This window comes from Maylandia zebra, linkage group LG4 (assembly GCF_041146795.1).
Source record: "Maylandia zebra isolate NMK-2024a linkage group LG4, Mzebra_GT3a, whole genome shotgun sequence".
Lineage (NCBI taxonomy): Eukaryota > Metazoa > Chordata > Actinopteri > Cichliformes > Cichlidae > Maylandia > Maylandia zebra.
In genome coordinates, this window is record NC_135170.1 from 6,194,016 (window position 1) to 6,207,534 (window position 13,519).

The 13,519-nt window shown below is 42.1% G+C and overlaps 1 protein-coding gene across 1 annotated transcript in view; it reads right to left on the reverse strand.

Moving 5' to 3' along the window:
- Positions 1-9,712, reverse strand: part of hdac5 (histone deacetylase 5) — a 41,925-nt gene extending 32,213 nt beyond the window's left edge. Inside the window, exon 1 of the mRNA XM_004572527.5 lies at positions 8,817-9,712. Coding sequence (XP_004572584.1) covers positions 8,817-8,973 — 157 coding nt within the window. The 5' untranslated portion in view covers positions 8,974-9,712. The remainder of the gene's footprint in view (positions 1-8,816) is intronic.
- Between the last annotated feature and the right edge of the window lie 3,807 nt (positions 9,713-13,519).

Below are 13,519 nucleotides of genomic sequence, written 5' to 3' on the forward strand. Positions count from 1 at the left end.
CGCTTAGATCGGAAGGTTCCAATCAGCTTAGCAGCTCCAATCAGCTTATACTGATCACTTGTGTGTATAAGTGAATGTTAGTGAGAGAGAAAGAGGAAGAGGGGGGGAGAGTTTGTATGATCTCATTTGGACTGATTCTTTAGTTTTGGCCCTTGGAAGCGCAAAGAAGCAACAGGTTAACACTAGGGATGAGTATCGCAAAGGTCCTGCGTAGCTGTCCGGGACTTTGGGAGATCAGATGACGTTTTAACCATGTTGGACTCGATGCACGCACCCACAACAGTCTGTCTGCTAATATTTACTTAGATCATTAGCCCATGTTTATATTTTAGATAAGATAACCTGTAATTTAGATAATGATGTGCTCTCCAGGCTGCTGCTATAAGATACCTGGAGCAATGCTAGATGAACTATGAGCCAGGCAGTGGAAAACTCTCCTTTTCTCACTTTGAATGTTTAAACGTTCCCTAAATGTTTTCATAGACTGTTTGTGTTTTTCCCTTACAAGACAAAGAAGTGTTACATTTGCACCAACAAGCACCGTCAGCATCAACACACAGTCTGTACGCTGGGACGGAGAAGCTGCAGATCCCGCACCTCAGAGGGTCTGAGCAAGACACAGAAAACCTTCTTCTTCTGTCTACGTTCTGTCTACATCAGTGAAGGGGGTGTCAGATAAAATGTGAAAGGTAACTTTAATAAACCAATAAAAATCTGTTTTCTTACTTTCTTCACTCCCAAAGGCTGCGATATAACGGAGACTCTGGTCATTTGTAATTTAGGGCTGGGAGTAAAAGATGAGAGCAATGAGAGAGAGGGGCAGAGAGGTCCTCGTATTCCTGCTCCATCAGCAGCCATCACTGTGTCCGGGAGAAGGGCTGTAACCGTGACCTGCCTTTGCTCTCCTGGTGAACCCTATGAGAGGATCAGGCTATTTCTTAGGAAACGCCACACACGGCAGCACGCTGTGACGTCAGGACATTTCCTGTCTGCAGACCAGGGAGGAAATTTAATTAGGTTTTACCTACTGTGAAGTCTGACCTTTGACCTTTCTGAGTTGGACCGATTGGTCTCTGATGTCTGACGCTTCCCATGTGGCTTCTAAGCTAATCAAACAGGAACATCGACAGTAGGGCCAAGCCTGTTAGATTGTGACGACTTTGGCTTCAGATCATAGCAGAGCTGAAGAGAAACATGAAGTGGATCTACAACGAGTGAACAAGTGCTTCATGACACAGGTATATGAAATCAGCAGAAGCTTTTCAGGCTGCTGGTTTGTGACCAAAAATGCCCAAAAAGTGGGAGCTCTGGATAAACAAGTGTGCCTGTGCATATGTGTGCAGCCGTTCACAAATTACCTAAACAAATATTCTGGAGTTTCACTGTGACGCACGTGTCTCCCCTTCCACTACAACACACACTCTGTCTGTATATGTGTGTGTACGTGAGAGACCGGTCTGTGAGTGTGGGTACAACAGTCCGTTTGGCAACAGAGCAGCATTCCACAGCAGCCAGCGTCTGACGTCAAACTGAAGACATTTATAGTCTGGTAAACACACACACTAACGTACAGTCTGACACAGAGGCAGGGCTCAGGCAACATTTTAGTCAATCATCCAGTATCGGCTTCTAACTGACTACTGCTCACTGCAGCACCACGCAGTCATTCATGCACCACGGCAGATGCAGTAAAAAAGAATGAAAGACAGACTGTGGGTCCACTTCGTCCAGTCAATGAATCTGGATGGAAACAAGACGGACTGGTCATTATACCCTGGCCCTAATAAGATACACAGGCACACTTCTTCAAGAAAATGAATGAACCTCGTAAAACCAGAGAGTTTATTATAAAGCAAGCTAAAAATGAAGGCGTGAAGAACTCCAATTAAATAAATGTGTATCAGTGGCATTCAATCAGGGCAAGCAAAGCCACCACTGCATGTTACTGGACAAACATGTTACTGCTTGTCCAGTAACATGTAAAAAATCAACATCAATATTTCTCCTTGCATCTCAAAGAGTGTTCTGTCCCATGAGCTTCTCTCATTGCATGTGTGCACCATCCTTTAAATTACTGTCATCATGCAGCCACAGTTAGCTGTTAACTCTGTAAGCAGGCTTAAGTATGCTTGCCTCCCTAGAATACATAGCACCGGTCGATTTGATGAGCATGTGCATGTGCCATTAACACTGGCTTGAGCTGGGCAAGCTAGGAGGACTGTTAATTTGTGCATGCACATTGTGAACAAACTTCTGGTCTTTGAGGGTAGATTAATAGTGGATAGACAAACTAGATAACCCGCTGCTGACTCTGATTTACCTGATCCGAGATCAGGTACTATCTGTGGGTTGATGGAAACAGCTAGCATTAGTAATTTAGCAAGCATTTTGTGATTTTCTATTACTAGCCATGTCCTCTTTATTCAAACAGCAAGTTGAAGTGGCTAATCAATGGACCACAAATTGCAGTTTAATTAATGGATAAGGACCAAGCAAACAAATGCAATGACTGTTAGCTTCCATCGCCCAACGCTACGTCCATAAAAGCAAGTCTGTACACTCTGTGCATCCATCCATCACACAAGGAAGCACTGAAATCACCAGCACAAGGAGATTCCATTTGGCCAAAGGTACTTCAGGAAAATTGTCAAACTACTGGATAAAAAGATTAATTAACAGAAAAGTAGAACAGTGTAAATGTGAGAGCAGTAACTATTGACTTCATTTTGTATTAAATATTGTTACTTTTTAAAAAAAATGAATTTTACATTTTTCCATTTTCTTCTAAGAATTGGCATAATGAAACTAAGATTCTTCAGTATTTACTATTGTTTGTCAAATGGCTCATTTTAGATGTTGCAAAACCATATAAACATTCTCCATAATAATGAGCATGAAGGAAATAAAAATGATCTACAGCCGCTCAACTATAAATTCAGGATAAAAATCCCCAAGTACTTTATTTTGTTGTTGTTGTTGCTTGGACCGGTGAAATGAACCATTTGTGTCTTATTCAATTCAATTTTATTAATAAGGCGCCAAATCACAAAAACAGCTGCTTTATAATAGAACCTACAATAATACAGAGAAAAGTCAACAATCATATGACCCCCTATTTGCAAGCACCTGGCAACAGTGGGAAGGAAAAACTCTCTTTTAACAGAAAGAAACCTCCAGTAGAATGAGGCTCAGGGAGGGGCGGGGCCATCTGCAGTGACGGGTTAGGGGTGAGCGGAGGAAACGGGATAAAAGACACACTGTGGAAGAGAGCCAGAGATTAATAATAACTAGTTATTAAATGTAGAGGCGTAAAAAAACATGATGAGTGAAAAGAGGTGGCAAACGCTCAGTGCATTGGTGAAGCCAACTGCACCATAACTAAGGAAAGATTCAGGGTCACTTGATCTACCCCTAACTATAAGTTTTATGAAAAAGGATATTATTCTTAGAAGTAGCAATCAAATCTGGGATCTGGAAGCTGAAGGCTCTGTCTCCCATTCTACTTTTGAATATTGTAGGAAACACATATTACCAAATCGCCCTAATATGAGGTCTTTAAGATAAGGTGGGGCCTGATTATTCAAGACCTTGTTCATCAGGAGAAAAAAACGTAAATGTGATTCTGGATTTAACAGAGCCAATAAAGAGAGGCCAGTATTCGATAAATCTGCTCTCTCTTTCTAGTCCCTATCAGTACTCTCACTTCAGCATTTTGGACCAACTGAAGGCATTTCACAGAGTTTTTAAGACATTCTAATAATAATGAGTTACACTCGTCCAGCCTAGAAGTAATAAATGCATGAACTAATTTTCCAGCGTAAGTCTGAGACAGCATGGTTCTAATTTTAGAGATATTGTGCAAATGGAAGAAAGCGGTCCTACATATTTGTCTAATATGCGCATGTGCTGGTCAACAATGACTCTGACTGTTATTGGAGGACAAGGTAGTGCAGTCCAGAGTATCTGGTTAAACACCATGTTTCTAAGGTTTTTAGAGCCAAGTACAATATCCTGAGTTTAGAAGAAGAAAATTAGAGGTCACTCAGGTTTTCATGTCTTTAAGGTATTCTTACAGTTTAACTAATTGGTGTGGTCATCTGGCTTAGTAGACAGATAAAGCTGGGTATCATCTATATAGCAATGAAAATGTATGTAAGAATGTATAATGTAAGCAGAGTCCTGCGGAACTAATTAACATTAGTGTGTTTATAAGACTTCCCCCATTTAAATGAGCAAACCAGAGTCTGTTAGATAGATATGATACAAACCACTGCGTTCAGCACCTGTAATACCTACAGCATGTTCTAATCGCTCTAATAGGATATTCTGGTCAACAGTATCGAACGCTGCACTGAGGTCTAGCAGGACAAGCACAGAGATGAGTCCACTGTCAGAGGCCATAAGAAGATCATCTGTAACCTTCACTAAAGCTGTTTCTGTGCTGTGATGAGCTCTGAAACCTGACTGAAACTCTTCAAATAAGCCTCTGCAGATGATCTGTTAGCTGTGTGACAACTACTCTTTCAAGGATTTTAGAGAGGAAAGGAAGGTTGGAGATTGGCCTATAATTTCTACGCAAGCTGGGTCAAGTGATGGCTTTTTAAGTAACAGTTTAATTACTGCCACCTTAAAGGTGTGTGGTACACAGGCCAGTAATAGAGATAGAGACTGATTATATTTAAAACTGAAGCATTAATTAATGGTAGGACTTCATTAAGCACTTTTGTAGGAATGGAATCTAACAGACACGTTGATGATTTGGAGGAAAACAATTACTGAAGTTAACTCAGAAAAATGAATCAGAGAGAAAGAGTCTAAATAAATATCCATACTACTGAAAGTATCTGTAAATAATGATATGTCTGTGAGGTGGTTTTGAATATTTTTTGAATATTGAATATTTTATTTGTGAGGAAATTAATGAAGTCTACTAGTTCAGTTTAAAGGAATGCTTGGCTCAGCGGACCTCTGACTCTTTGTCAGCCTGGCTGCAGCGTTACAGTCCTACAATCTACTAACTGGGAATTTCCCACTAATGCCTCTGACAGGAATACCTCATGTGGCTGCTTTAAAGCAACTGTGATCCGGTCAGTATCCAGACAGAGTCAAAGATGCTTTACTAAGTGTTGGCCAAGATTTGTCACTGCAAATATTTTGGAAATCGCATGATGTATCCCATCAGGGATGTGGAGTTTGAAGTCCAATTTGGATTACTTTACACTCTTTCTCTGGTTCTATCACTCCTATTTCACACTGGTGCTGCTTCTGCTGGGAGGTATTTCTGCAAACCAATATTTTTCTCCTGCTTTCTTTCTCCCCGTCTTGTTCACTCTGCATTGCTAAAAGAAAATAGGCACTATGACGTCAGCCCTGCAAAACACTCTAAAAAAAGCCATGAGACAGAGAGACAGAGCAAGAGAAAGAAAAGGCAGAGGAAGAGGGAGAGTGAGGTAAAAATAGTATAATGGCTGTGTGTACTTTAGACAAATTAGAAGCTTAGAGAGAGGGAGAGGAGTCACATGTGTGGTGTTGCTATAGAGACTGATGGGTGGGTTAAGCATTATGGGATGGCAGACTGTAGGTCATCCACAGTGGATCTTGTCTGTTGTGTTACACTGGGCTGAAAGTACCTGAGAACATCTGGTACAATTAATTGTGCCACAGAATATACGTAGCTTTAAAGATGCACCAAGTTATGTTTTTATATTTCAACTTCAGTGGTCACGTACAATGTAAAGTGAACCAGTAACAGTAACGAAACCTCAAAGAATTATCACCCCATGAAGCAGGCCTCCTCAGCGTTTAACACTGTACATTTCGTCATTGTGTTTTTACACTCTATAGCTTCTGGTTGAGTCTCACGGTTGTGATCTTGCTTGGTCATTTCAGCATCCGACATCAGTTTAGAGTACAAAAAGCTCTCATTGAATGCTTACAGTTAAGCAGATGGAAAAGTTCAGAAAGTATCGGATGAACAAAGCAGAGCACATTTCCTACAACAGGCGGTGGAGACCAAAACAGACAGTGGTGGATTTAAACATGACTGAACAGATGCGTCCACACAGACTAGCACTGATTATAGTTGTGAACGTCAATGAATTTAAGCTACTTACAAAGCCAAAATAACCTTTACTGACACATAGTGGGCAAGGACTAATTTAAACTTTCAACTTTGAGACAAGGGATTGGATCAACTACCAATAGGAGAAAAGGATACGGCTGATGGGTGGTAAATACATTAAAGGGTTATCTATACAACAGGAGCCTGTAACGTCCACAGGAATAGCAATAGGTGACAGCTGATGTTAATTACGGTAGAATATCATACAAAGTTCATTATTTTTCACAATCTCATTTATAAAGGTAAACTTTTACTTTGTGGTTACATAAAGTTCCAGCCTACTAGAGCAAGAGAACTGTCGTGCATCTCTTGCGCTAGTAGAATACAAATAACCACAATCAAGGGAAAACTACCGACTTGACAGTTGTTCAGATTACAGTCACTGACGCCTGCAACAACGAGAGTAAGCCACATTAGGTCATTGCTGAAAAGGCTGGATACACAGGATTCACAGAGTGCCGTACCAAAGCATGGAAAGTTTAGTGGAAGGGAAAAGTGTGATAGGAAAAGATCCAAAAGGAGCCCGGGTGACTGACGTCTTGAGATGATGGTCAAGAAAAGTTGATTCTAAACTTAGGATGGACTGAGGCTGTTGCCAGTGCATCGAGAACCACCGTGCACAGACGTCTTCAGGAAAAGATGCTACATCTGTCACTTCCCTACGATTAACCCACTACTGAACCAAAGACTTGAGAAATGTCTTACCTGTTCATCAGTGGCCCAAAGTCTTTTCAGATGAAAGTAAATGTTGCATTGCATTTAGAAATCAAGGCTCAAGAACTTAAAGGAAGATATCCCAGTGTTTTAAGTGCAGTGTGAAGGATCCAGTCTCCTCGAGATGTTGATATCTTTATCTAGGTATTAGCACTTGCCCACAGTGCAAAATGAAACTGGCCAACGAACTCACCTGACCTGAACCTTACAGAGAATCTCTGGAGTACTGTCTAGATGAAAATGACAAACTCCCAAAATCCAGAAAAGCCAAAGGCCACTATCAAAGAAACCTCAATAACAGCCTTGCAATGCCACAACTACGATGCACTGACGCAGTAATCCACAGTAAAGGAGTAACGGAGTAGAGTCATGGGTGTACAGACAAACATTTCTTTGAACATTTTGGCCATTTGTGTGTTGTAATATATCTCTTCTAATAATAAGAGAGGCTGGCTTTGATTATAAGCTATAATCAAAATTCAAACAAAAGAAGACTCGATATATTTCAGGTACAAGTGAAAGTTCTTTTGTTAAGTTCTTTTTCGTGACATTCTCTTTTTTTGAGAAGCTTAAGATGTGCACATAGTTCACCAGTTATAATGATATAAACAAACAGGCGGTTATCAGGTGTGTTGATCCAGGAGTTGTTTTCATTTTGCAATCTAAGAGGAAATTCATTACTTCATTTAAAGGAATTTTGGGCCACTACACATGTAAATCTAACAAATCTTGAGCTACTTCATTAACAGCGTCTTCAATCTCTGCAAGTCTTTTATTCTGAACACACACACACACATGCACGGAGCCAACATTGTAACTGCAGCCAAAAGAAGATTAGAGTCAATATACATCCTCTTTGTTCCAGCCTGCTGTCATCAAGCTACATTTCAACATTGCTTTACCTCATTTTGGCACCATTGTTTGGCCAGTTCTACTCTACCTAAAGCTCAGAAAATCCATTTTATCACCCATGTTTCCTACTAGTGTACATTTGTGTTTGGCATTATAGGAGTAGCCAAAAATAAATAATTAAAACACTGTCAATTTCCTAAAGATGCCCAAAGGATTCCCAAAGCTAACTTAGTCTACAGAATGAGACGGAATGACAGAAAGTGTGTCCAGACAGAGACAGCCAAAAAGAAACCATCTACATAAACTACAAAAATACTCAGACCTTTTACAAGAGATCAAGAGAGACTGGTCGGGGCTTTCTGCCCTTCTTCTCTAAGAAATGTGAAGAAGAGCGAGAACTGCTTTTTTGCTTTAAGAGTGAAATATTCTTCTTACAAAGAAGACTGAATCTCATCTCTCTTTGACCTTCTGTCAGGCTCGTCAACTTGCACTTTATTTCTAAAAATCTGATTCATTTTTCTTTTTGTTTTAACATAAAATGTGGAGCTTTCTCTTTCAATGTCAAACGAGAGACTTTTACACATATTTCGATTTTTTTTTTAAAGAGTTAAAAGTTCCAATTGTGAGAAAATGTCTGTTTAACTGTACTGCAGGGATAAACTATGGAACCAGGATATTTTCTGAGGTTGGGTATCTTTTGCGTTGTAACACTGACGCCTAGCACTGGAAACCTGCACACAGTTATTCCACTTAAATCTATGATTTCTAAACACATCCATCAATATTTATCCTCAATGTGTTTGCTGGAGAAGACGATACAGACAAGATGTGGGAAGTCACGTTGAATCTAAAAATACGTGTATGAGGTATCTGTGGAGTGCACAGTTTGACGCAAACTGTGGACACCGAGCACTTAGTGTACTCAGGTACCACCGTCTCCTCAGCGAGCTGCGAGTGCTGCTGCTCCAGCTGACAAACTTCAACACAAATACCACACAGGCGTTACTTATGAGAGAAAACATCAAATTATTCATCAGTTTTAATCAAACTCCAGCACACCGCAGCACCCCCACTCCCTCCCTCCCACCTTCCCTCTCCCCCCACCCCTACTTTCCCATAGATGACTCACCAGCAGTGGGCATGGCAGCGCTGGAGCCCCTGTTGCCGCTCAGGAGCTCCAGAGGCTGATGGTGGCTGTCTGTGCTGCTGGAGGAAAAACAGGACTCAGTCTCATAGATGGTCTGCAACATGGCGCACAATCCTGACACGGTGGGATGCAACAGCATGCCAAGGCGAGAGCCGGCGCTTTATTTTATTAAACCAGTCACTTCTTCATCCGAGACGCAGGCATGCCGTAGACCCATACAGTTAAACTGAAAACTTCAAAACTAACTTCTGCAGGGAACGGCCGCAAATTACAAGAAAAGAAAATAATCGAACAGCTCTGTGCTTCTCTTGTGTAATCCAGTCTCCATCGGACTCCTGGAGCTTCTGCCGTCTCTGACTGCTCAGCTCGAGTTGTGATGACGAGCGGGCGACACTTTGAGCAAACTCCTCCTTTCTAATATCGTCGTCTCGGCTGCAGCCCACAGAAAGCCTCCCCTCCGCTGGGTTTCGTAGATCAATCAAAATGTCAACAGCCAAAGGAGACCACCTGAAAAGTGTCTGTGTGGTCTTTTGGTTTATTTCTCTGTACCTACATCACCTGGAGTCCTGATCCATGCAGAAACACAGTGCTGGCTCCAGTGCTGTTGGGGTGTGTTGCAGATGGAAGGAACAGAAAGTTTGTTTCTTCCATTCAGCTGCGAGGGAAAATCCAGTCACCCACAGGCTGTGAGAGCGAGGAGCGACGACGAGAGGAGCTGCTGCAGCCTCGTCAACACAATAAAAATACAGACAGAGGAGCAGCCCAATTCCCCAGCTCTGTGTGCATCAAAGAATCCTCACGCTGTTCTCCTCCTGGCTGACGAGAGGGAGGAGGAAGAGAAGGAAGAGGAGGAGAGCAAGGAGGAGGTGGAGGAGGAGGAGAGGCGAGGACGTAAATAGCTTTGGGAGAGCGCTCCCCGAGGTTCCATGTTTCCAAAATTAGAACGAAGCACTGAGAGAATGACAGACAGAGAAGGAAATGGAAGAACGCTGGGACGGCGAGTTTGGAGTCCTCACTGAGAAACTGAGCAGCAGGAGAGGAGATGGCACGCTGTCCTCTTATCATAAGACAGAGGATAGTGGAGCTCCACACAGCGACCACAAACAGCTGCTGGTCAGACGGCTAATATTCACTGACTGAGAGTCACTGATGAGTGTGTGTGTGTGTGAGAGAGACGCTCACTGAGCTACTGAATGAACGTCGACAGAGAGACAGGAGACGGAGGGAGGAGGGTGACCGAGAGAGAGAGAGGCTGAAAGTAGATCACTGGGTGGAAAGGAAGTTAGACGGACACAGAGAAAAGTCAACAACAGCTCATTTTACTTCATAGAAAGGAGAGGGAGCAAGGACACGAGAAGAAGAGAAGAGAAGAGAAGAGAAGAGAAGAGAAGAGAAGAGAAGAGAAGAGAAGAGAAGAGAAGAGAAGAGAAGAGAAGAGAAGCATTTACAAACACAGGCGATTGGGGTGGGGGAACAGTGCTGAAAATAGCCTGCTAGGGTAGAGGAGGAGCTAGAGATAAAAATAGACAGAGAGAGGGGAGAGAAGGAGAGAAGGAGAGAAGGAGGGAGCAGTAAGCCTGCAGCTCTGGGGTGGGGATGGGAGGGTGGCGCTGGGTGCTTTCATGTTTCTGTGCTGTGCTTGCCAAATACTGTATGTCAATCAAAGAGTGTGGGCGGGCACTGTGGACCTCTTCTTGCTCTGCTAGCTCCACGACCCCCCTTTTTTTGGGTGCACCAATTGTGGCCGTGCAGGTGTTTATGTTAGCTAGCAGCGGGCACTGGGGGATGGCACAGTCAGTGTAAGATCGCAGTGTGATATCAGCTCCAAGCATCCACAGTGCCAAGAGGATAAAGCCTGCTCATCTGCTGAATGGTCATTTAGTGCCACCGGCTGGCCGATATGTCCACCTGACCAATAAAATATGTCAACATTCAGCCAAAGGATTGGCCAACATTCATGGCTCCCAGAGGAGGAATCCTGACAACTGTTCCATTTAGTACCACCATCAGGTTGGTGCTGCGAATGGTTCTGCAGCTTTAAGCTGTACTTGCTGTTAAATTGCATTAACAATATTGTTAATCATTGTTTTTGTGAGGCTTCATTCACTTAACCCATAAACAGGTTTTTATTGAAAAGAAACGTTGAAGCCTTAAAGACACTTGTTTGAATTAGCTACAACTTCCACCATCAGGGGGCAGTGTTTTACTAGTTTAAGATGTTATTATTTGATGGCTGCTTAACTTTTTTTTATTCGCTACCACCATTTCTTTAAGAGCATCTGCCGCTTGCCAGGCTGCCAATACGTCTGTGGTCTTAAGGACTTGCTGGGTTAAACAAAGAGTACACCGCCTCACTTGCACCATCTTGTGGTTAAAAGCTGGTAGTTAAAGTACAGCCAGATCTAGTTAGGCTTTCGTTAAAATCTCTTAAACACAATACAAAGACGCTTTTGGACACAAACTCACAACAGTTTCTTCACATTTTGTTGAAAAATGTAATTTTCAAAAAGGAATTTAAATTAAGTATAACTACAAGACTGTGCATAAGTCTTAAGTCACCTCTGATTTCTTCCCATTTTGCTTCCAGTGAGCCAGACTTTTGTTTTCTTATATTCTGATCCTGAGCAGTCGTTCTCCGTGCTTCAAAAAAAATTTTCTATTCTTTCGGACATTTTTCAGTCACCTCACTTCCAATAGAAAACTGTCACAGAGAATCCTGCAAAGGCTTCTTTGTAACCAGAAGCTACACGCCTCACTTTGCTGTCAGCGTGGATATTATTCATTGAAACTGTTCTTTATAGAATTTGTTTGTTCCATTCAGTATTCAGTCATAACAGAAGCTAGAGATTAAGAATAGGTTTTGGTCCTCATAACGAAATATAATGGGATGTCTCAGCTGCTGGCAAATGCAGAGTGCAAGGATTAGAAAAAGCAAAAGAGGAGAACAAACTGAGCTCTGTGTAATCAGTGATTTTACATTTAACAGACAAACAAATCCAGCAGACCAGCTCAGGACTCGTCTAATTCATGTATTTGTCTGCTTTTCATCTCTGCGTTGACCACTGTCGCTGCTGTTTCCTTTCCAGAAATGTTTCTTTGAATCATTTTATCATCACTTCTATCCCACCTCCTCCTCATCACCTTCATCTCCCTCATCATCCTCACCTCCTGTGTAAACAGCTCCCTGTGTCCTCCAGCAGATCTAAGGCTGCCTCAGTATGACTCACAAGTAAAGACTATATACACAGCAAAGGGAGAAAATGTAAATACAGAAAGTTAACTTGAAGTGTCCTGTCTTGTTGAAACTGAATGGGCTGCTGTGTTGCTGCTCTGTTATCCAACACTATGATTATTTATTAAAGACATGCGCTGTTAGCTTAAAATCAGCCTTTCGTGTGTTTATAGTAGCAGATGAAACTGTCCAGGCAACATGTCTGACATCTCAGTGGTCTAACATACCAAACACATCTACTAAAGGTGAGTGTGTGTGTGTGTGTGTGTGTGTGTGTGTGTGTGTGTGTGTGTGTGTGTGTGTGTGTGTGTGTGTGTGTGTGTGTACTGCAGCAGCTTGGCGGATGACTCATCTCTGCGTTTCTATTTGAGGCGCATCAACCCCTGGAGTCACACTGCTGTCTGTGCGTGCTCGTGTGCGCGTGTATCTACTACATCTGTATCCATGACAACCAAATTACAGCCAGTCAGTCACCCCGTCACTCGTCCCAAGACAAAGCTGTCAAAAAAGCTGTGAGAAGGACGCACAGGTACCTACTACTCACACATATACAAACATGAACGGAGTTAACCAAAGCGATCCAGCACATGGAGCAAAGCAGGAGCTGCCGTTACATTCACCGTGAATGAAAAATGTCTCCCTCACCTGACTAACTCCATCAGTAGCAAATATCAAGCATTTTTTTTTAAATCATGAGGACTGTCGGCAACTCGATTTAAAGACTCCAACCTGGTCCACTCAGATTTCTGACATAAGCCATGTGTCCCAACATTTAGTGCCCTTAAACATACACCTACCAGTGATGATGTAAAACGAAGATGACTCACAAGTGTTCAAAAACGTATTGCTTTCGTTAAAGCACACGTCTGCAACGACACCCAGAGACTTGTAATATATTAATATATGCTTTTCTTTCCCAGCATGCTAGCAGCTTGACATAGGAATAGCAATGATGCTCAGTTCTCCACGTGTGCCTTTAGTCCAAACAATCATAGTCTATGGTGCAGAGGATGAATTCTATCACGTGTGCTGATCCCCTCACCTTTCCTCTCGCACCACCATGACACTGGTATTTTTGTTGCCATTCAAATGATATGCATTAATAAATCCTTCTGCATGCTCTGGTGTCATTGTCAAGGCCGAATTTTCATTTTTGTTTATAGTTGAGATGAGCAATGAATGAAAAATGACATAAGTGTGTGTGAATAAAATAATCAATCAATAACTGTAAACTGTTCAGTTAATCAAGGTTTTGATTTGAGGCCTTACACTGAAGTTACACTCCACTAGCTAAGCAAATTAAACAAGCACATTTCAAGAAAACTACTTTTCATCCTTTCAAAGACCCCAAACCACTCTCACACGATTGCACATGCTCAATTTAGCATGTTTTGCCCAATGTAATGATTTAAATGCTGTGGTCGCCTTTAGATTTGCAGGTTGCTCCGGTGAC